Source organism: Grammomys surdaster, unplaced genomic scaffold (genome assembly GCF_004785775.1).
Source record: "Grammomys surdaster isolate TR1022 unplaced genomic scaffold, NIH_TR_1.0 805, whole genome shotgun sequence".
NCBI lineage: Eukaryota > Metazoa > Chordata > Mammalia > Rodentia > Muridae > Grammomys > Grammomys surdaster.
This window is the reverse complement of record NW_021605224.1, coordinates 88320-112855: the sequence shown is the minus strand read 5'-3', so window position 1 is coordinate 112855 and position 24536 is coordinate 88320. Positions and strand designations below refer to the sequence as shown.

Here is a 24536-nt window from a genome sequence, read left to right as displayed (position 1 = left end):
CCCCTGTCCTCTGTCTCCCAACTGCTAGGGTCAAAAGTCAGGCCTGGCTGTTCAGCTCGCTGTTTTTACACAGCTAGGGACCATTTGCCCAGGGGTGGCACCATTTACAGTGAGCTGGGCTCCTCCCACGGCAGCCACTAATAATGAAAACGCTTCATAAACTTGCAGACAGCCCAGTCCCATGGAGGCATCGTCTCAGCTGAGGCTCTCTCTTCCCTAAAAGTTGACAAATCGCATTGCAACTCCAGCCCAAGGGGACCTGGCATCCACTCGTGGCCTCCCAGAGCACACACACACACACACACACACACACACACTGAATCTGTTTAAGAAGAATTGAATGAGTGTATAGATATGGAATAAATACAGTTTATGCTCTTGTCTCTGACACAGTATTCTAGACTTTGCTTGATGACCTGAGCTACAAGATAGAGCAGATTCTGAGACTCTATTTCCTGCAACCATCTGACCTGACCTGCGGGTCCTAGTTATTCGTGGGGGCGAGGAGGACCACAACCTGAAAAAGAACGGGCGAGAGAGAAGAACGGACTCAAGGAAGCAATTGCTTGTCAAGAGCCGTGTATTTGAACGTGAAACCCCTTTTTATAGTATGCTTTACAAGGGGAGGGGGGTAAGAGGGGCCAGGTGGTAGAAAAGTACAGAATCTTCATGGCCTGTGCCCTGAAACATTTCATGGTCTATACGGTACACTGCCTTGAATTATGATCTACCTGCTTTCCTCAGAAGATACAGTACACTGCCTTGAATCTATCTGCAGCTGCCAAGCAGAATCTTGTGGTCACCAAGCTGCAGGGGACATTGTGCAGTTGGGGAAATGTAGGGGGTGAGGGTAAGGGCGAGGGTCCTGGCTTCTGGCAACCATCTGTGGTAAATGGTCATGTTTTTGTTAGGCTTTAGGGAGAGAGATGGAATGAGAGAGAAGCAATGGGTTGAACTGTCCTCATTCAAGACAAGAGGCTGACACATGGCTGCAGCATGGTGGGGTCTAAAGTGGATTGTCAGCCATGCTAAGACAAAGTAAGCTGTCTTCCTATAGCATGTAGTTTATTTTATGTATGTATTTATTTATTAAGTTGTGTGTACATGCCTTATTTTGTGTGTGTGTGTGTGTGTGTGTGTGTGTGTGTGTGTGCTGCAGCACCTGTGGTAGAGGCAAATGTCCACTAGAGGGAGTCAGTTCTCTTCTTCTACTGTGTGTGTTTCAAGGATTGAACTCAGGTCCCCAGACCTGTACCTGCCAAGACATTTGCTGGCCACAGGTAGGGTCTCTTGTTTCTGCGACTCTAAGAGTCCTCCACCTTTGGGTTTCAGTCTTGCTTTGGTCCAGTATTTCCTCAGTATACTGCCTTCCCTACAATTCAAAATTATAAAGTATATTTTGTCCCATGACACATTGGATTATGTGATCTGCTTTTTGATTTTGACTTTATAGGGGACTACAATGAAGAGATTGTCATGAATATCAGAAAAGATTTTGAAATTTAGATTTTTTAAACAGTGTTGAGATTGTGATAGACGGTGGGGACTTTTAAAGTTGGGCCGAATGCATTTTGCATTTTGATATGGGCAAAGGCCTGTGGGGACAGGTAGTGGAGTGTCTTGGTTCAATAACAGCGGCCCCCATATGTTCATGTGTTTGAATGATTGGAAACTGCAGGCAGCTATGCTTTCTGCCATGATGTTACTTGACTAAGCCTCTGAAACAAGCCTTGGTCATGGTATCTATTCGTAGCAGTAGAACAGTGACCCAGACACCCCGTGGTCTGCCATCACTCCATCACTGCCGTCACAGGATTCTAGCAGAGACTCGGACTCTGCGGCTGAATCAGGCTCCTATAGCTGAGCAGTTTTAGCTTTTATCATGCAATATAAAATGGAGCTTCAATGTTCTTAAAAAGGATCCACAGCCGGGCATAGTGGTGCATACCTCTTATCCCAGCACCCAGGAGACAGAGGAAGAGGGATATCTGAGTTTGAGGGCAGCCTTACTTACAGAGTTCCAGGACAGCCCGGGCTACGCAGAGAAAACTGTCTCGGAAAAAAACCAAAACAACAACAAAAACAACAGAAATAAAAATGTATCCATAGCTGTCTTACATGACATTTCAAAAATGAAGAAACCGAAAAGCAACCCAGGGGAGTGAGCTCCCCAAAATCGATTTCCAAAGATCCCGGGCCAGTGAAAACAGCTCAGAACACACTGAGGCTTTAGTATTCTGGGGAATGTAGTCCCGGAAAAGCACAGAACTAGGCGCTTCCGCTGATGCATTCTGGGAATTGCAGTTCCGGCGGCAGCGGCGGCTGCGGTGACTTCCGCTCCCGCAAGGCAAGGCTGCTTCTGGTGAGGTGAAAGCCTGCAGCGTTCTGCGACCCTCTGTGCGCTGGTGTCTCGGTGTGTCCTCTCAGGGACCCAGTGTGCATTCCTGGGAGAAGCGGGGCAGCGGTGCCGGCGGCCGGTCCTCTCTAGCTGGGCTCTGCCTGAGGTCGCGCTGCCCGGGACTCCTGGACCCATCTCAGCTGCTGTGGAGCCCCGGGGAGAGTCTAGCTTCCCACGGGAGCTGGCGGAGGAGCGGTGATGACAGATGGCCAGTGTCCTGAATCCTTAAGTGGTATGCAACTCTGGCTCTTATGCGATTTTTTTTTTTGCGTTTATTTATTTGGTTATTTACTTAAAGAGTGGGGCGTGCCACACTTTATAAAAGGAATAGGTCAGAAAACTACTTGTGGGAGTAGGATCACTCCTTCCTCCACGTGGGGTTCAGAGACTTGAACTCAGGTGGTCAGCCTCAGCGGCAGTCACCCATACCCTTTGAGCCATATCGCAGTGCCCAACTCCCCTTTCCCTAGAGAGGATTTAGCTTTTTATTGGTGATTATCTTCATGTACGAGGGAAGAGAGACTCTGTGGAGGCTCTTGAAGAGTAGCAACGTTTACTAGAATTTAAAATTTTTTAGAGCGAGAGAAATTTAGGGGTGGAGATTTCAAAAAACTCCCGGGTATGGAAATCATTATATGTAAGATAGCTGTCACATTAACCGACCTTTAGAAGACTGGCGGTCAGTTATGACACAGCGTGTATCAGAGAGTTCGGCGCTTCTTAAATATTTGTTTTTCTGGGAAACCCATCACCACAGGCAGCATTGTGAGGGTAGGAGCGCACTGCATCCCTGGAGCTGCCGGAAATAGAGAACCCCTTGCTGTGAGTGAGGTGAGGCATGGGTGGCCTTGTAACCTGGAGGCTCACACCACCGATTAGCAGGAAGTAGGGAGAAAAGCCTGGTCAGCGCCCACAGCCCTTGGCGCTGATGGAGAAGCTGAGGAAGCCTTGTGGCCCGACTGTCCTAACAATGTTCTCACGAAGCCCTTCCTCCCCCAGCTTGCTTCCCAGAGCCCTGCCTTGTCTCAAAGAGAAGAGAACAATGACCAAGTTACAGGTAAGTCGGCTTGCTTCCCCCATTCCCCACAGAGCTAGGGACTGGAAACATGGCCCCTGCACGCTGGGCAAGCCCTTGCTCTGCAGCCGAGCCTCTCTGAACTGCGTGGAGTAAGAGGGGAAGTTGCTGAGAAGAAAGGTCTGGAAGGAGGAGGGATAAGAGAGGACAGTGGGGACACGTGCTCAAAGTGCACTGCATACGGGAAAGTGTAAAAGGATGAATAAAATATATTGAATTAAAGAAAGTGGGCTGGAGAGGTGGCTCAGTAGTTAAGGACACTAGCTCATTTTGTTCCCAGCACCCATACCTGATACTTACAGCTGCCTGTAACTCCAATGACATGTAGTTGGAGAATGTCCAGCACTCTCCTCTGGCCTCCCAGGGCATCTGCGCACACACACACACACACACATAAACACGTGTCACACCCCCCTCGCCAGCAAGGATGACGCAACAACAGGATCCTTCTTCACGCACTTTATTGGGGAACATACCATTGATTGCAAAGTGAAAGACCCCAAGCCCGAAATGGGTGCTGCTTCAATAGTTATCACAACTGTGTATAAGTGTCTAATTGGTGCTTCTTGCAGAACTTCATTTACATACTGCTCGGGAGGGTGAGGAGCTGCATCTGAAAGATACGCAGGCTCACAGCAGGTGTTTACGACTCTGAATGCAGTTGTTTTCCACCTCAAACATCGGTGACAAGCGCCATCTTCTAATGGCGGCTCCTTACATCTCCCCCCTATTTTATTTTTTAAGAGCAGGCACTGGCCAATGTCCCTGTCTTAGGCTAGTTGATGTGCCTCCACAGCCAGCACCAATGAATGGTGAGTTCCCTTTTTTAGGCAATGAGGGTTGCACCCACACCTGGCATTCTTGCTGGCCAGAATGTGCACCCAGGTTATGGCCACTCGTAATGCCTGTCATGGGGTAGACTCACAACTAGTGATGTGGCATCAACCTATTCCCGTCGTTGGGACCAATGACCATTATTGGCCTGAGCAACAGGACAAAACTCTCATAAGAAGGGGTGAGTTCCCTGTCTTAGGCTACGAGGGTTGCACCCACGCCTGGCATTCTATATGAAAGAGAATGTGCACCCAGGTCGCAGCCACTGGCTATTCCCGCCATGAGGTTGACTCACAGCCTTTAATCCTGGATGATATGCCGCTGGCTTGTGGCGTCAACCTACTCCCGTCATTGGGATCAATGGCAGCTGTCTTTGAGAAGAGAATCATAGATCTTTATGAAGAGCCGCTAACCACACTTGGGGAGATGCACCTTGTTCGAGCGCTAGCAATGCTTGAGTAATTAGTACTTTGTCTCTTCGTTGACGAAATTTAACTCTGCAAAGCAACCATAGACACAATACCAATCCACAACAAACTGCAGCCCCAAAGAGAACTACCCCTATCCATTCCTTAAAGTAGGAAAATGCTGAAGTTAGCCAAGAAGTAAAATCTCCCACAGTGATAGGATTGATGTGGGTTCCATTCAGTATGATAATCTCCATCAACAGACAATTCTGCAACCGCTCCGCTTGCTGAGACCAATTGCCTCTTAAAAAATTAGACAACAGGTTACCATCTTTAAAAGTAGAATTATCATACCTTAATGGGGTAATGCACATGTGTTTAGTATGACTAACACAACTTAGCTGTACAATATCTACAATCTCCTCCAGTTTGCTTTGAAGAAGGTCCACTCTCTGATTAACCAGAAGAATACCAGAAGTGAGATGAGCATTCATTTGATACTGTGTAACCAAAGCATCTGCAGCTCTTTCTACTAAAGCATCAACAGTTTGAGCTGCATTTACTTTATTGGCCATTGCTATGCCTGCAGTCACAGCAGCCGCTGCTGACACTGCTATAGCAGTCACAATTGCAGCTGTAATACCAAAATCTCTTTTTTGTCTAAATAAAGAGGCTATAGGAAAATCTTCTGGATTTGCTTCCACAGGAATTGGCACAAAAGTAGGTATACGTACTATTAAGGCCAAAGATAAAGAACCATTCCAACATTCAGCTAAGTAGCAGGTAGTATTACTTGCACTACAGTTCAGAAAACTTGTATTATTTTCAAACTCAGCCAATATAAAGAAAAATGGAGGTGAAACACATACAGGGGCAGCTGGGGCAGATGAACTCACCAGCTCGCCATTCACCTTAATCCCATCCAAATAAGGATAGCTATTATTAGAGCGGGTGGCTGAGATATTTTGTATCACATGATATAGACCTTGCATAGCGACAAATGCAGAAAGGCTAGTACTGGCTCCAGCTATATTTGTTAGTATCCATTGATAAAAGGGCCATATATTTCGCTTTCCTGTTCGAATACCAGTCTTGTTGATAGCAGCCCATTTTATAGGAGGTGAAAGGGCAAATCCTGAAGCAATCTCCATGTCAGGAGATTCTTTAGATTGACATGGCGTAAAAACTGGAGGAAAAGATAGATCAGGGGGACACCAAGGTAAAACTCTCTTGTATGTAGCATTATTGGTGGGCCATTGTGATGTCCAAGGTGCGGTAACATTACTCCGAAGCAACATGGTAGTTATATTTAATAAGGCCCTGTCATTATTAGAAATATTTCCCGAACTTTCCATCTTACCAGCTGACACCTGCTTTAGTGCCTCAACCAAGACTCCGGTACCAACCTTGCTAAATGCGACAGGATCCACCCAGTTTGTTAACGTGGTGTTCCTGAGCATGATACACGGAGTATGAGCTTTAGCCTTAGTAGTAAAGCAGAGAGTAAAATTCAATGGAAATGCAGTGGCATTGTATAAAACGGGCTCCTGTCCCATAGGCATAGCACATGGGACTTCCATAAAACATTGAGTAGAAGTAAACAATGGCAACACAGTAGAATTGGCATGAATGGGCATAGGTACGGGCCAAGATCTAACTATTGCCCATAACTGAATACTTAGCACTTCTTCATAAGTCATCATAACTAAAAGTGTCCACCACAGCTTCTTCATTCTTCTTAGAAAACATCCTTGGCTCCGAAACAACTCTGGTTAATCTTGCTGGCACCCAGACAGGATTTTCTTCCTTCTGTGGGAAAACACAAACAGCTCCCCTGGATCTGGTAAGCACTGGATCCGGGCCTCTCCATGAGTTTGTCAATACATCTTTCCATTTCACCGTTTCCCGTGTCTCTTCCACAGGATTACTAAGCCTGTCAGCAGCAGTCAGCCCCTTCTCATCCAGTTTTAAAAAATTAAGTGTAAATAGAGTTAGAGACAGGGCTGCTTTAGGAGCCAGTGGTGATTCCATAATTCCCCCTTTTTGTTTTTGCAGATACGTTTTCAAAGTTAAATTGGCTCTTTCAATGATGCCTTGACCCTGAGGATTGTATGGCAATCCAGTACGATGCTGCACTTGCATGCGCACACAAAATTGTACAAAAGTTTTAGCTGTATACGAAGGCCCATTATCTGTCTTTAGCAGGCGTGGTTTACCCCACGCTGCCCAAGCTTCTAAACAGTGGGCAATAACATGAGAAACCTTTTCTCCAGCCATAGGCGTAGCATGGATAATACCAGAGCAAGTATCTATAGATACATGAATATATTGTAATTTCCCAAAATGTTTAATATGTGTCACATCCATCTGCCAGACATCTAAAGGTCTAAGTCCTCTTGGGTTTACTCCAATGCATGGAGGGTGGCGAAATTCCACACATTTCTGACAGTTCAATGTAATATCTCGAGCCTCGGCTCTTGGGATACCAAATTTAAGTCTGAGAGTGGAGGCTGGAACATGAAACAGTTTATGAAATTCCTGAGCAGCTGTAAGATTCTTTTGCAAAACAGGGAACGCTTGGCAAGTAGCCGCATCAGCTAAAGCATTACCTAGCACCATGGGACCTGGTAGTAAGGTATGGGCTCTAATATGTTGAATAAAAAATTTTGAGTTCCTAGATAAAATACACTGTTGTATTTGTTTCAGAATGGGGGCCACAGGACTGGTTGATTTTATTGTGCCTGCGACCTCTAGAATACATATTGCATTCACCATTTAGTGGGAATCAGAAATGATATTTATAGGACCAGGGAAAGCCTTGAAGACTTCTAAAACCACTTGACACTCTACCAATTGTGGAGTGTCTGGAGCAAATTTAAACTTTACTGGGCTAGCAAAATCAGCCACATAACATCCAATGCCTGACTTTGATCCATCTGTATAGATATTTATAGCCTTTGGAATAGGGGCATTGGCAGTTACTTTAGGAAAAATTATAGGATGTTTTGACACAAACTGTAATAGCGGATGGTGTGGGTAGTGATTATCGATCTGACCTGGAAAAACACATTTCAGAATAGCCCACATATCTATCACTGTACAAAGCACTTGAACTTGTTGGGCTGTATATGGAACTACAGGCGTATCAGGGTATTGCCCAAAGTGTGTCAAAGAAGCCTGCAACCCTTTTAATGCCAATTCTGCTACAGCTGTAGGATAATGATCTAAGGTTTTATTTGGTGATGCATGAGGATGAATCCAGAGCAACGGTCCCTGCTGCCACAACACTGCTGTAGGCAATGTGACCGTGTCAAAAACACACAAGAAAATAGGTTCCTTAGGCTGAACCCTCACTAATTGAGCTTGCTGTATGGCTTCTTCTACTTTCTGCAGAGCTACTATGGCAGCAGAGGTTAGCTTTCTAGGTGAGGAAATATGACTGTCTCCTTCTAATATAGCAAATAAAGGCTTTAATTCAGCTGAAGGAATTTTGAGATAGGGACATATCCAATTAATATCTCCCAAAAGTTTTTGAAAATCGTTTAATGTTTTAAGGTGGTCCCTACGAATGGTAATTTTCTGTGGGAATACAAACTGAGGATGTATATTAGTTCCCAAGAATGCTCCTATATTGCCTTTCTGCACCTTTTCTGGTGCGATAAATAAACCTTTACTCTCAAATACTTTTATTAAATCTGCATAGGCAAGCCACAAGTCTTCCTCCTTAGATCCACAAAGCAATACATCATCCATATAATGGCAAATTCTCAATTTAGGATACTTATCTCTAATAATTCTTAAGTTTTTTCCCACATATAACTGACATATAGTGGGACTATTAGCCATACCTTGAGGTAAGACTTTCCAATGATATCTATAATCTGGTTCCTCATGGTTAATGGATGGCAACGTAAAAGGAAATCTTTGTCTATTTTCAACTACTAAAGGTATTGAAAAGAAACAGTCTTTAATATCTACAATTATCAACTTCCATTCTTTAGGTAATGCTGACAAAAGTGGTAAACCACACTGAATGGCTCCCATAACTTGCATTTGACTGTTAATAGCCCTTAAATCATGTAGAAGTCTCCATTTTCCAGACTTCTTTTTAATAACAAAAATTGGAGTATTCCAAGGAGATTGAGTGGGCTCTAAATGTCCAAGGGCTAGCTGTATATCAACTAGAGCTTTAGCAGCAGTTAATTTTTCAGAGGTTAAAGGCCATTGAGGAACCCACACGGCGTCCTCTGATTTCCACGGTATGGGTATTGCATCCTCAATGGCCCCTAGGAAAAAGCCAGCCCTTTTGTGCTGGTCTGACCTTTGGTCTCAATAGGTTGGGAAATACCTTGATGAAACTTCCCCAGGCCAAGCCCAGGAACATATCCCATGTCTTTCATCATTTTCTGACTCTGAGCAGAATATTCATTGGTTAGTCTTAATTCCATGCCCTTTAGGATGTCTCTTCCCCAGAGGTTCACTGGTAATGGTAAAACATAAGGCTGAAATCTACCTTGTCTTCCCTCATGATCTCTCCACACTAATTCTTTTGCACTTATGCTAGGAGTGGCTTCATACCCCAATCCTTGTAATGAATGAGAAGCTTTATTAAGAGCCCATCCTTCAGGCCAGGCTTGACTGGCGACTATGCTCCTATCAGCTCCTGTATCTAATAGTCCAGAAAAGGTTTTTCCTTCTATAATAATATCAAGCATCGGCCTATTATTCATCTCCAGGGAAAGGCAAGAAATAGTATTCCCAGTGGATCCCAAACCCTTTTTTCCCCTAAGATTGTTTTTACAAGAAAATTGGTTATGTAGGCTAGGTAATATAAGAAGCTGAGCTATGCGATCTCCCGGGGAGATTGCCACTATCCCTCTGTGAGCAGCACACAAAATTTTCACTTCTCTCTCATAGTCAGAATCTATTACTCCAGGTGAGACTAATAGACCTTTAAGTATGGAAGAGGACCTTCCCAATAGAAGGCCCACAGTATCATGTGGAAGGGGGCCACTAAAATCTGATGGAATCGGCTGAAACCCCATTTGTGGAGTCAGCACTATTCTGATAGTGGCACGGAGGTCAAGTCCTGCCGAACCCGGAGTGGCTCGCCACGGTTCTCTGGAGGCCTCAGTCTCACTGGAGTCTGAGTTTTGAGTGCCCCATACATTTGCGGGCCCTGGGGACGAGGGCCCCCCTGCCCATTTTTTGAATGGTGTTTTTGGGTATGGCCTCTCAGAGGCTTGCCTTCTAGATCTCTCACCGATTTACACTTGTTTGCCCAATGGTATCCTTTTCTGCATCTAGGACATATCCCTGTCTGTCTTTGCTTCTCATTTCTACCTGTTCTTCCTTTTGGGCAGTTTCTGCGCAGATGTCCTGGCTGGCCACACTGAAAACATGTCCTCTGCTTTTGAGAGCGAGAGGCTGCTAGTACTGCTGCCGCCAGCCCCGCGTTAGATAACGGTCCTCCTATTTCTCTACAGGCTTTCATCCATGCCTGAAGACCTTTACTTTTCCATGGTGTTATAGCATTCCTACATTCTTTGGTACATTGCTCATATATTAGTTGTTCTATTAATGGCATAGCAGTCTCAGCGTCCGCAAAAATTCTTCCAGCTGCCTCCATCATGCGAGCCACAAAGTCTGAAAATGGTTCATTCATTCCTTGGATGACCTTAGTTAAGTTTCCTGATATCTCGCCTTTATTAGGCAGACTTTTCCAGGCTTTTATGGCCAATTGATTAGTCTGTTCATAGACTTGAAGTGGATATGCTGTCTGATTTAGCTGCCATTGACCCTGGCCTGTGAGCATATCAAAGTTCCACTGAGGCTGACCATTGGCTGCATTAGTCCTAGTCTGTGCTAGGCATAGATCATGATAAATAGATTTCCAATCCAAGTATTGTCCCATAGTGAGACATGCTTTAACTGTACTTCCCCAATCCGCAGGGGTCATTGCCGTGTAGGCAAGGCGCTCTACTTGAGCCTGAGTAAACGAAGCATTTACTTCATAAGTTTTTACAGACTCTGCAAGGTCTTTTAATTGCGTATGACTTAATGGCTCATGATATCTTGCATTAGTATTAGCGTCCTGAAAAACTGGGAAGGCCGCTGCCAGCTTTCTTCTTGCAGCTGGTGTACAAAAAGATATGCCCTCCTCACTCTTATCACCACCAGTCTTTGAAATCACCCCATATGGAGGCGGAGGAGCAGCTGGTGGCAGATAGAGGCTGGGCCGAAAGCGTTCCTGCTTATACTCAGCCGCTGCCTCTTCTAGATTTATGTCCTCCTCAAGATCTAGCTCTGAATCCCCAGAGCTATCTATTTCTAAAAGCTTAAATTCTTGTAGAGGCGGATAGATGTTACTTTGCGCGCGCTCCGCCTCTGGATCCTTATGTTTTCCTTTTTCCTTTTTAGAGCTCTTTTTCCTTCATGCCCCTAATTTTTCCTCTATTTAATTTTGGGCACGGGCCCCTGACTCATCTCCTTTTTCTGTTTCTGACATGCTGTCTTGATGCTTAGCCAGTGCACACTGCCCTTCACGTACTGCCTTCTCACAACGTTGGTCTTGAATACACGCTTTAACTAGCTTCCATAGTGGCTTTGTCCCTGCTTTTAGCTTTCTTTTTTCTGCTTCTCTCTCAATATCTCTCCCTAATTTCTCCCAGCTGCCAATGGTTAGTGACCCCGTTGGAGCAAACCATGGAGCTATCCGATCTATTTCATCAAAGAAGCCTTTTAATGTAGTTTCTGAAACTTTCAGCCCTCGTTCTTTCAAAAGCTCCTGCAAGGCTCTAATAACAGGCGCAGAGTGTCCAACTCCCATGTTGCTCTTTTATCTACAAGAGACTGATACACAGGTCAGCCTGCGAGGTTATATACCCCCGCCTTACAGCTCTGTCAGAAAGCTACTCCCAACAGATGCACTCATGCCCTGGGCGATGGCAATTCAAGCAGTAACAAATCCTCAAAGTGACAACAAAAACAAAAAGTAGGATGACTGCAACAATCACTGGATGAACTCCTAGAACCAGCATGTCTTTTTTCTTTGTCAGGGGCTTACCAGTACCGCCGTTCCGTGCGATCAGTTCTGAATCCTCCCGTAGCTAAGTCGGGGGGTGGGGGGTCTTCGCTGGTGCCTTGTGATGTAAATTGTCCCGGGTGTCGGCACCACTTGTCACACCCGCCTCGCCAGCAAGGATGACGCAACAACAGGATCCTTCTTCACGCACTTTATTGGGGAACACACCATTGATTGCAAAGCGAAAGATCCCAAGCCCGAAATGGGTGCTGCTTAAATAGTTATCACAACTGTGTATAAGTGTCTAATTGGTGCTTCTTGCAGAACTTCATTTACATACTGCTCGGGAGGGTGAGGAGCTGCGTCTGAAAGATACGCAGGCTCACAGCAGGTGTTTACGACCCTGAATGCAGTTGTTTTCCACCTCAAACATCCGTGACAAGCGCCATCTTCTAATGGCGGCTCCTTACAAACACACTACACGTACACACAGACACATGGCATGCACATTCATTTAAAAAAAAAAAACAAACCTGTAATTCACTTACATTTAAAAAGTGACATTTTCTACCATTTGCCTAATTTTATTTTGCAAATCAGTATGAGTTCTCCATACTCGTGTGCGTTATAAATTATGTTTTTACTTTTGGGAGTCCAGCTTTCTTCTTCCACCTTGCTGAAGCAGGTCTCCTGTTTCTGGAGCTCTGTGGAGACAGGCAGATAGATCCCTGGTGCTCATTGACAGCCAACCTGGCCTATTTGGCAAGTTCCAGGCCAGTGAAAGGCCCTATCCTCAAAGAAACAGAAAATGGTGACCTGCACCAGAGGCTGTCTTGTAGTTTGTACATGCGTGTGCACCGTCATGTACATAGATACACTGACATGTTTGCATACATGTGTGTACGCATACATGCAGATCACTGGTCACCCTCATTTCCTGCATGTGGGATTCATATCCTGAATAATCAGGGAGTGTCTGGCTGCCACCGTCTGCATACCTTCTGGGGTTGACCCACCTTGGGTGACGAGGGCATCAAGAAAGAACAAAGTTTACGCATGAAGTATTCTGAATCTGAACTTCATAATGTTGTGCAACACAAAACATTTTAAATGATGTTATCACTCATGAAATGTGGTTCAGAGGGCTGGAGAGATAGCTCAGGGGTTAAGAGCACTGACTGCTCTTCCAGAGGTTCTGAGTTCAGTTCCTGGCAACCACATGGCAGCTCACAATCATCTGCAGTGGCGTCTGATGCCCTCTTCTGGTGTGTCTGAAGACAGCTATGATGTGTACTCACATACATGAAATAAATAAATAAATCTTTTTTTAAAAAAAAAACTTAAAGAAAAACAAAAAGAAATATGGTGCAGAGAAGTTTCGATTTGGGGATGAAGATCCACCCGAGCTGTACTGCCCGAGAGGAGCCAGGCATTGCCAACTGTCTCACATACAGTCAGCACCTGATGCCCGACATGGGATGGTGCTCTCTAACTCCAAAACCCATGACTTCCCATTTAAGAGTGACGGACCCACTGACCCAGCCATGGAAATGACACCAATCTCCTTGCACAACGTTTTCTCATTTTTGTCCCCTCCCTACTCTGTAGCCATGGAAACGTTAAATAGGTGTACGGGCTGGTGATGTGTGTCAAGTTGACACCAGCTATAGTCAGAAGGGAGGGAAGAGCCTCAGTTGAGGAAATGCCTCCACAGGATCCAGCTGTAGAGCATTTTCTTAATTAGTGAGTGACATGGGAGGGCCCAGCCCACTGTGGGCAGTGCCGTCCCTGGGCTGATGGTCCTGGGTTCTAAAGAAAGCAGGCTGAGCAAGCCGTAATGAGCAAGGCAGTGAGCAGCACTTCCCCATGACCTCTGCATCAGCTCCTTCCTCCAGGGCCCGGTCCTGCTTGATTTCCTGTCATCTTTCAATAATGAACAGGAATATGCAAGCATAAGCCTAATAAACTTCCAACTTGCCTTTTATTCATGGTGTTTAGTCCCAGCAATAGAAACCCTAACTAAGACAATAGACACTGTGTGAACAGATGCTCAGGTCCTACTGGCACTGGGAATGAAACTGAGGTATCATGTGTTTGCTGTCACAGGAGGCGGTGACATTCAGGGATGTGGCCGTGATCTTCAGTGAGGAGGAGCTGAGGCTGCTGAACTCCACCCAGAGGAAGCTGTACCACGATGTGATGCTGGAGAACTTCAGGAACCTCCTGGCTGTGGGTGAGGACGATCCCCTGTGTCCTTGGCAATGTCAGAAGCTCACATCCCATGTCTGTTGCACTCCAGTGCTTTCCTTTTAGGTTTATTTAGTTTGTATTTTATGTATATGTGAGTGTTTTGTCTGCATGTGTTTCTGCACCACATTCACTCGTGATGTCCACAGAGGCCAGAAGAGGGCATTAGATCCCCTGGATCTGGAGTTACAGATGGTTGTGAGCCACCATGTGGGTGCTGCGAACCCAACCTGGGTCTTGTGAAAGAACAGCCAGTGCTCTGAATTGCTAAGCCATCTCTCCGGCTTCCACTTTATTTTTTACACTGCATTTTACACATAGATGCTGTGCTTTAAATTAAAATTTTAAATATTTATTTGTGAATGTGAGTGTGTGTATGTGTGTCTTAGTGCCATGACCATGGCATTTGTTTGTTTGTTTGGTTGGTTGGTTTTTCAAGACAAGGTTGCTCTGTATAGCCCTGACTGTCCTGGAGCTCACTCTGTAGACCAGGCTGGCCTCGAACTCAGAAATCCGCCTGCCTCTGCTTCCCAAGTGCTGGGATTAAAGGCGTGCATCACCACTGCTTGGCCTGACCATGGCAATTCTTACAAAGGAAAGCATTTAATTGAGGCTTGTTTACTATTTCTGAGGCTTAGTCCACTGCCATCATGGTGGGGAGCATAGCATTCAGGCAGACATGGCAGCAGAGTGTTCTGTATTCAAATCTAAAGGGAACAGGGAAACAGAGACACTGGGCCTGACTTGAGTATTTGAAACTCCAAAGCCCCCACTGTGACACATTTCCTCCAACAAGGCCACATCTTCTGATCTCTGTCAATCCTCCCCATTCCTTATGGACCAAGCATTCAAGCACAGGAGTCTCTGGGGGATGCACCTATTCAAAACCACCACACACTGCTTCCTAGGCCTGATAGGCTTGGAGCAATATCAGAATGCCAGATGCATTCAGTCCAACCACAAAAGTCCCCAGAGTCTATCACAACTTCAACCCCGTTTAAAAGTCCAGAGTTCAACATCTCTTCTGAAACTCATGCAGTCTCTCAAGTATATCCTTCTATAAAATCAAAATCAAAAAGTAGATCACATGATCCAGCATACAGTGGCACAGACTATACCATTCTACAGGGGAGGAGAGGGAGCTTAGTGAGGAAATACTGAACAAAACAGAACAGAAACCGTGAGAGCAAACTCCAAACTCTGCAGCTCCATGGCTGATGTCACAGCGCCCTGCAGCTCCCCAACTCCTTTCAGCTCCGTTGACTGGAACACACTCCTTTCCCTTGGGCTGGTCCCACTCCCTGTCAGCAGCTTTGCTGGACAGGTGTCCCATTCCTCTGCACCTCTAACCGATTGGGGTCTCCAAGGCAATCCAGTCTTCACCTTCCCAGCTTCACACCGTGCAGGGACAGCCCTCCCACACGCCTGCCCTTCGAGGCTTTCCTTAGCTGCAGGGAGTTTCCACAACCTCTTTCCTGTGTCCCTGACTTAGACAGGTAAGTACAGCCACCAGACACCCCAATACTGACTGCTTCTGCTCTTGTGTAGGGCGCTTCCCCCTCGCCCCAACTGAAGAGTCCTTTGTACCCCCTCCCACTCAGACTGTTGGCCTCCCTTTTCCCTCAGTAAAATCAAGGGCAAGGTGTAGCTATGTAGCCTAGACTTGCCTAGAAATTTGTGATTCTCCTGCCTCAGCTTCCCAAGCACTAGGATGACAGGCGTTGTCCACTGTGCCTGGCTGGTACCTCATCTTTCCAGGGCGTCACACTCCAGCTCTGCTGATCTCCATTTTTTTTTCCTGTTTTTGTTCTCGTGTCTTAGCTGTTGTTGCTTGCTTCTCTCTGCTCAGCATTCTCTTTCCAGTGGAATACCAGTCTCCTCTTTCTCTATGTTTGCCTGCTCAGAAGTCCTCACAGACCCAGCTCTGAGAGGCCACCTTACCTGTGTTTGATTTTCAGTCTCCATCATTTGCACTTGCCTCTGCTGGTATCTGAGTACCACCAGACCCATTACCACAGATTTTGGTTGTGGTGACACACCAGAATCCTGAGCATTTGCACACATGTAAGCAAGGGCTCCATGAAGCCCGTGCCCCTTGTGCATCTGCAGCAACAGCAACAGCCATCCCTAGAAAGCTGTTCATGTTCCTCACAAGAGCATCCCCCCCACCCCCCCCAACCCCCCCCAACCCCCCCAACCCCCCCAACCCACAATCTCATTTCTCTACTTTTCTCCCGCTGACACTATTCCAATCTGTCATGGAAGCCGCTGAGCTGCACCCTGGGAACACGGATCCACTTCACTTGCTTCTGTCTTCAGCTTCAGAAGTTGTCCCTTTCACTGTCGTTTCCCATCCTGATAGTTTGCTCTCAGGTCACTTTCTTGTTTCCTTGGGGGCCCTGTCTGATAGTGTAGCACCCTTTGTTATTCTGTCATGACATCTGCTGTGCTACGTTGGCAGCTGAGATCTCCCTTCTGTTTTGAGCCTTTTAATACTTTCCGTAACACCTTCTTCTTGCCCCTATGTGAGCCTGGCATTCTTAGGTTGCAGAGCAGGTGTTTAAAGAAACCCACTTGCTCCTGCCTTTGCAGCCTGCCTCCCCCCTTTTCTCTCCCCCCAGAAAAGCCCTTCCCTAATCAGCAGACGTGTTTTGAATCTTTCAGTCTTAATGTTGTATCTCTCTCCTTGTATTTTCCAAGTGAGCTTGTGTGCCGAAGTTATTTCAGTCTCTTCCTACACACATGTGCTCTCAAACACAGTGGCATCCTCAAGCTGGACATCAGGCCTTTGCTATGTCTGTGATCCCTGTACACCTCAGTCTCTGAAGCTCCCTGTACCTTCCCATTACACTCTCTCACCTTGGCTCCCAGTCAGGTGCCCCAGATCAGTCTACATGTCACAGACAGCTTAGGACCAGGTAGCTCTAGTTTTCGCTGATCCCTCCAGTCTCAGGAGGCATAAAACTCATGTGTACTCTAGCCCACAGCATCGCTCAAGTAAAAAATGCCAAAATACTGAAATGTTCTTTCTTCTCATTATCCATCTGCACAGCTACACACAGGCCTTGTGAGGCAGGTACTCAGTAGAGGCTGAAGGTACCCTGAGCCTTCCCTCCTGGGTTCACCACAAATTTCCTACCATGGGCAACTATGGCTTGCTCTTGAGAGGACTCACTCTTTGTGATGCTGGTATTTAGCTAATATTTCCAGAGAGAAATAAGGACTCAGATCTTTGAAGTCTCTATCTTTTCTGATACTACCTTCTATTCTCTATTCTTTTAGGAGGTCAGAGTCCATACAAGATGGAGACCCTTGACTCAACAGGATTAAGGTACCTGTCACTGGGGTGGCTTCCATGCTGGCAAATGACAGGCCACGATGTCAAGAAACTGGCCAGCACTCCAGATGTTGTAGTAAACACTCAAGGAAAGAGTTCTCACTTCCTGGAGCAATGCCACTCCTCCTGCCATGGGGGAGCAGAACAGCCTTCCCAGGCCTCCAAGGATGACGGCTGTCTTGAGAGTCTCACAAGCATTACTGAAAATCAGGAATTTCTGTCTGGGAGAAATCAGAGTTCTTGGAGTAAAACACATTTTTGTGAGAGATGGAACTATGAGAAACACTGTCCTCAGACTCTGGTGGACACTAAGTCTCAGCTGCTGGCTCTGGGTGTTGACATTCTGAGTTGCTTTTCCTATCAAGATAACAATATATTGTATAAAAGAGACCATGTCCATAGCAGTGGTGACTATGGTGAAGTCATCTTTCCTTTGTCCTCCCTCACCCAGTCTCCTGTTTACACAGAACAGAAGGCCTACCAGTGCAGCAAGAGCCAAGAAGCCTTCATTGACTGCTCCAGTCAGGAGAGTCATCAGCAGGCCCTCTTAGGAAACAAGTCCCCTGTACATAGTACACACGAGGACACCAGTCATACCTCCAGTGTCCCCATTCAACAAAATGTTCATCCAAGAAGAAAGCGCTACTGGTGTCAGGAGTGTGGCAAGGCTTTCAGTCAGAGCTCAAATCTGCAAACTCACCAGAGAGTGCACACGGGGGAGAAACCCTATACGTGCCCTGAGTGTGGGAAGAGCTTTAACCAGAGCTCACACCTGTATGCTCACCTGCCCATCCACACAGGCGAGAAGCCGTACTGCTGCGACAGCTGTGGGAAGGGCTTCAGCCGCAGCACAGACCTCAACATTCACTGCCGAGTACACACGGGAGAGAAACCTTACAAGTGTGAGGTGTGTGGGAAAGGCTTCACACAGAGGTCACACCTCCAGGCCCATGAGAGAATTCACACAGGAGAGAAGCCATATAAGTGTGGAGACTGTGGCAAACGCTTCAGCTGCAGCTCAAACCTTCACACGCACCAGAGAGTCCACACTGAGGAGAAACCATACAAGTGTGACGAGTGTGGGAAGCGCTTCAGTTTGAGCTTCAACCTCCACAGCCATCAGCGGGTCCACACAGGAGAGAAGCCATATAAATGTGAAGAGTGTGGGAAGGGTTTCAGTTCAGCCTCAAGCTTCCAAAGCCACCAGCGGGTCCATACAGGGGAGAAGCCATTTTGCTGCAGTGTCTGTGGAAAGGGCTTCAGTCAGAGCTCTTATTTTCAAGCCCACCAGAGAGTTCACACTGGGGAAAAACCATACAGATGTGATGTGTGTGGGAAGCGCTTCAACTGGAGCTTAAACCTCCACAATCACCAGAGAGTCCACACTGGAGAGAGACCATATAAATGTGAGGCGTGTGGGAAAGGCTTCAGTCAGGCCTCAAATCTGCAGGCTCATCAGAGTGTCCACACTGGCGAGAAGCCGTTCAAATGCAGTGCATGCCAGAAGCGGTTCAGTCAGGCCTCGCACCTCCAGGCCCACCAGAGGGTTCACACTGGGGAGAAGCCCTACAAATGTGACACGTGTGGGAAAGCCTTCAGTCAGAGGTCCAATCTCCAAGTCCATCAGATAATTCATACCGGGGAGAAGCCGTTCAAGTGTGAGGAGTGTGGAAAGGAATTCAGCTGGAGTGCAGGGCTTACTGCTCACCAGAGGGTCCACACGGGAGAGAAACCCTACACATGTCAGCAGTGTGGGAAGGGTTTCAGTCAGGCCTCACACTTCCACACGCACCAGAGGGTCCACACTGGGGAGAGACCCTACATCTGTGGCATCTGCTCTAAGGGCTTCAGTCAGAGGTCACATCTCGTCTACCACCAGAGAGTCCACAGTGCAGGCAGTCTCTAGGTTTGTTCTATTAGGTAGACTCCATGCTACTGATTGTTAAAAGCTTCCCCCAGCCCAGAGACTTCAGGAGACCTCACCAGGGAGATGTGCTTCTCTTTGGGAAATCAATTTTTTTGTTCTCTCTCTTTCTTTTTTTTTTTTTTTTCTTTTTGAGACCAGATTTCTTGGCTCTTGTGGAACTTGCTCTGTAGACCAGGCTAGCCTTGAGCTCACAGAGATCTACCTGCTTTTGACTCCTGACTGTTGGGATTAAAGGTGTGTGCCCAGTTGGGAGATGAGTTCTTTACAAATGTCAGAAATTACATATGAGAAGATAATTGCTCTATAAATGTATTGCCACCATGTACAAGAGTTGTAAGGTTGCCACCCTTGGGATATGACAGGGCAGGAAAATGTCAGAATCCATCCAAGTCTGCAGAAAGGCTGCAGGAAGGGCTTTAACCAAAGCTGGTGATTGGCAGAACTGCTATTGACCGAAGCATCCCTTCCTCATAGGAAGCGCCCGTCTGTATCTGCTGTGCAGAGCTGCATGTGGCTCAGGACCCAGCCATTCCTGGAGCAAGTGAGAAAAGCCCCTGCAAGACTCAAATTTGAAAACACTTGCCAACCTTCAACCCTGCATTCGTATTGATTCATATTCCCCAGTAGTCTTGTCAGGGGCCTTTAGTCAGCTTCCTTGAGGCATAGTGCTTCCCAGTCAAGTCTGCAGTGTGTGGCCTGCCTCTCTAGCCATGGTGCTTTGCCCAGCATAGCAACTCCATACTGGGTGACTTTCGGTATCTGTACTCAATAGACTAATCCATGCTTTTTTTTTTTTGAATATTTCATATTTATCAGCCCCATAAGATGAATTGAAACTTACTCGATTGGAATTTTGGGCCCTGAATTCACCGAGGAAAGAGCTTTTCACTGTAATCACTACTGCAGATATTTGCTGGTGACAAAAAGGTTCTGAGTAAGCTTGAATTGTTAATGAGTGGCTCCTCCTCCTTCCTCTCCAATCTTAGGTCAGACTCTCCTCCCTGACCAGAGTCGCTCTGCCCTAAATTGTTTAGACTGACTTGTGCTGCTCTCACAGGTTCTCCAAGGCTGTATCTCAGATAAAGAACAGAGTCATTGTTTACAGGTCCAGGGCTCTGAAGAGCAAGGGTCCAGCAGGGTATTACTGTGTCATCTGATAGCAAGGGGTGTGCAGGAACGATGCAGAAATGGCTGGACATCCCAGTGTCCACACCGTGGCTCACAAGAGCTGTAACAACAGTTTCAGGGGATCTTGTGCCCTCTTCTGACCTCCAAGAGCAACACACACACACACACACACACACACACACACTGCATATTCATACAAATATTGATTCACATAATAAAACAAACCTTAAAGATGCAGGGATTTTGCAGGACCTCCTACCGTTACAGCCTGTGCTCCCTTGTGAGGCAGTGTCCTCCTGACAATCACTGCTCCAAGTGCTGGCTCTTAAATCTCAGGATGAAGAAAAGAGGAAGAAGAAAAAGAGAAAAGCCAAGGAGGGCTTCACATCTAAACCCTAAGGCTAAGACAGGAGGATGTAGAATTACAGGCAGAGCAGAGGGACTGTGCCAGAAAACAAAAGTGTGACTTTACTGGCTCTGTGCTAGTTACGGAGCTGACCTTTTTTTTTTTTTTTTCTTTTTGGTTTTTCGAGACAGGGTTTCTCTGTGTAGCCTGGGCTGTCCTGGAACTCACTCTGTAGACCAGGCTGGCCTCGAACTCAGAAATCCGCCTGTCTCTGCCTCCCAAGTGCTGGAATTAAAGGCGTGTGCCACCACTGCCCGGCCGGAGGTGACCTTCTTATAGCATGAGCAGTGGTTCCTGCTCCCCACCGGGAAGGAGTTAGGTCAAATCCCTTGTGTGTACAAAGTGCTCAGAGAGCAACAGCTTCATTTCCCGTATTCTCTGCACTTCATCCATATGAAGCTCTGAATTTTCAGCAGCTCACCCAGGCCTCCCTCTTGAACTCTCCAAGAGTTCTTTTTGGGCTCTTTTGTCAGTACGGTTTTTATTTTATTAATATTTTTTTTTTTGCGAATGTATTTCCAAAGTCCCTCCTGTTTGTGGTTTCTGGATGAGGTTTATCTAGCCCTGATGGTAGGCATAAATTTTTTGCAACCTACTTTTAATAAACGTTCAATCTCCTTTCTAGCCCACTGTCGTGTTCACACTTATCCCGCAAAGAAAACGCACACACGAGCTCTTCTCCAAGCAGTTTATTCAGGACCTTGAATAAGCTTCTGACTGACGACCCCGGGGGAAGCCTCTCCCAGGCTTAAGTACTCTAGGAATAGCCTACCCCCATCTGCCATGTGGCAACAGCAGATAGGCCCACATACAGGGAAGCAAGCCAGATCACCAGTCACAGCCAAATAAGGACTTGTTTACTCCTGAGAGTGCTCGCCAACAGGTGGTGGAAGACAGAGACCGGCGCCATCTTAAGGGTGTGGTACTATGCAGCTCTCCACAGTTCCCCCTTTTTGTTTTGGTACGAAACAGGTGAGAGTAGAGGTCTGATCTCAGGAAGAACAACGGACATTGTACTAGCCCTTCCAAGGTATCTCTACCCAGACAGTGCCAGACCCATCCAGTACCGATTTTTTCTGAGGCGGGAGAGATTGGATAAATTGGGGGAAAGGACGGTACTAACCCGCATCTATCAGACTTGCTCTCCTTGAGGCTGCGAGCAGCTGACAGTGCAGTGCTTAGCCTCGCAACCTGAACGTGACGACTCAAGGCTTAATGGCTGCCAGCCAAACTTGGGGGGACTGTCCGGCCTCAAAGGCTGCAAAGGCTTGAACAATCATGCCTGCGTTCCGATGCTGTGTAGGTCTGATCTTACAGATAATCCACAGGCAGACAAAGGAGGCTAATACTATGAGTATAGCCAAGGAACCCAAACCCGCCCACTCTTTCAAATGATCCACAGCTGATGTCTGTCTGTCAAGGAGAAAAGCATCAATCTAAGAGAGGTCGCTCCCCAGCAACAGAGTAGTCCCTTAAGAGAAAATGTTGCCTTACAGCTGGGACTAAGCCTTTCTTTTCAAATAAAAGAAAAATACATCTTTCTGAATTAATGCTAGAGAAATCCCCTTTTCCTGCTGGCTCAGATTTAGCACAAAAGTGGCATTTGATTAAACAGCATACCGCTCCTGTGAGCCCACATTCATCATTTTTTGATACATTTGATCCATCACTGGTGTAATCCACGAAGTCAGTCCTGTAGCCAGAGATAGGTCCACTCTCGTGGAATTAACATGGACTATTGCGAATCTCAACTCCCTCAGGGTTTCTTCGAATTCCAAGCCCCAATTCTGTAATAAGACCTGTGACAGAGTTTTAGAGATAGTTGCTGCATGGGTAAAATTATGATACTGTATAGAAGTAATGGACAGGCCAGTCATTTTCCATTCACATCCTAGCTGCGCCAGTTGCCAGAGGGTATCCACTTGTTCCTGTACTAGGTCAATTCTCTGACTGACCAGCATCAATCCTCCCTTTATTTGAGAATTGATGGAAGCTTGCACGTCCAGGGTAGTAGCCACATTGGAGGATAGGTTATTCAAGGTCTCTGCAGTTTGTATGGAACTGGATAAGGCAAGAGCTGAGGCAGTGGTGGTGGCGCCAATGGCTGCTATGGTAACAACGGCAACAATGGCTGCCATGATGACAAAAGCCCTTTTTAGTCTAAATAGTTGTAGGCTGCTAGGAGCCTCAGCTGGCACTGGCACATAACGAGGCATGCGAGTAATAATGCCAACCTGATAAAGAGTGGCATTCCAGCATAAGGTATAAAAACATGTTTCAGGAGTGCATTGTAGCTCTCCCTTAGCAAAAACACTACTATTACTGACTACCACAAGAATGGGGGCCAGACACACACCGGGGTAGGTGTGAAAACAGTCCTGCTCATTTCCTGATAAGTAACCTGGTCCCTCTGCCAAGAAAACCTACCAGATGAACTTCCTGATCTTAATATATCAGATAGACTTCTTTTCCAGTCATATCTTAGAACTCCTTTACCCAGGCTACCTCCGCCCAGCATGGCCAGGGGGGACAAATCTGTGCAGCTCCCATTAATGCCACACAGAAGCCACAAATCAAAAGGATTAATACTACTCTTATCTAGACCCCCAGCAGTAAAATCGGGGCCAGGATAGGTTGCATTAAATTCTACGCTAATATATGGGGAAAAAGAAAAATAATTATGTATAACCCATGTGGCTTTTCTACTCTGACAACCTGTCCATGGAAGTGGGCCACTTTCTTCCACGGCTCCCTGGCAAAAGGGGGCCCAACGTGGTTGAGCAGGAGGGCAAATATGGCCCTCCCGGCTGGGCCACCAGCCTATAGGACAGATGCATTCGCCTTCATTTCATGGCTAGTGCCCCAATATGCTTCTTTCATCCATGCAGCGGATTGATTATAAATTTTAATGCAATCACTTGTATCTGATAAATTTCTAACCATGTAAAAGCACAGTCTGCCCTGTAGTTTTAGGCTTCTATTACTTTCTGTGCTACTAAATTGGCTATCATAGGGTAAGTAAGCCATTCCCAAGCTTCTATTGGTGTTAAACAAGCGAGGGAACACTTGTGCATTGTACATCACTGGCATCGGTTTTGGGAATACCGATAGGATCCCCCATCTCGGCTCTGCTGTCCCTGATGTCACTGTCATCATCATCGCGAGCCTCAGGAGGGTCTTCATGGCGAACCTTCCACACCAGGCGCTCGGGCACCCACACTGGATCTTGCTGGTCCTGAGGAAAAACACAAACAGAACCTCGTGCCCATGTCAGCCCGGGATCAGGCCCTCGCCAGGAGCCTGTCAGGATATCCTTCCATTTCACCATGCCCTTAGATGGACCATGTAAGTCCTGATGTCTGTCCTCTGCTGAGTGGCCATGAACATCCAAATTTTAAAAATTAAGAGTAAACAGAGCTAATGATATTCTTTCTTTAGGGGTCCGGCCTTGGCCTATTCCCCCTTTTTGTTTTTGTAGACATTCTTTTAAGGTGCGGTGGGCACGCTCCACAACGCCTTGTCCTTGAGGATTATAAGGTAGTCCATGGGAGACCTGCACCTCCATCTGTTTGCAGAAACTAATGAAAGTTTGGATCATATATGCTGGTCCGTTGTCGGTTTTAAGCTGGTGTGGTTTTCCCCACGCAGCCCAGGCTTCCAAGCAATGTGCGACAACATTGTGAGCTTTTTCTCAGAGGTGTAGCATGTATGACACCTGAACAGGTGTCCACTGACACATGTACACATTTTAAC

At 46.5% G+C, this 24536-nt stretch overlaps 1 protein-coding gene across 1 annotated transcript; it reads left to right on the top strand.

Moving 5' to 3' along the window:
* The first annotated feature begins 2478 nt into the window (after positions 1-2478).
* Positions 2479-19294, top strand: LOC114633971 (zinc finger protein 235-like). The gene is made up of 4 exons (XM_028782590.1): positions 2479-2630; positions 3398-3455; positions 13845-13971; positions 17268-19294. Exons 2-4 carry the CDS (start codon positions 3441-3443, stop codon positions 19226-19228), a joined length of 2103 nt encoding a protein of 700 aa, XP_028638423.1. The 5' UTR covers positions 2479-2630; positions 3398-3440; the 3' UTR covers positions 19229-19294.
* Positions 19295-24536: the final 5242 nt, after the last annotated feature.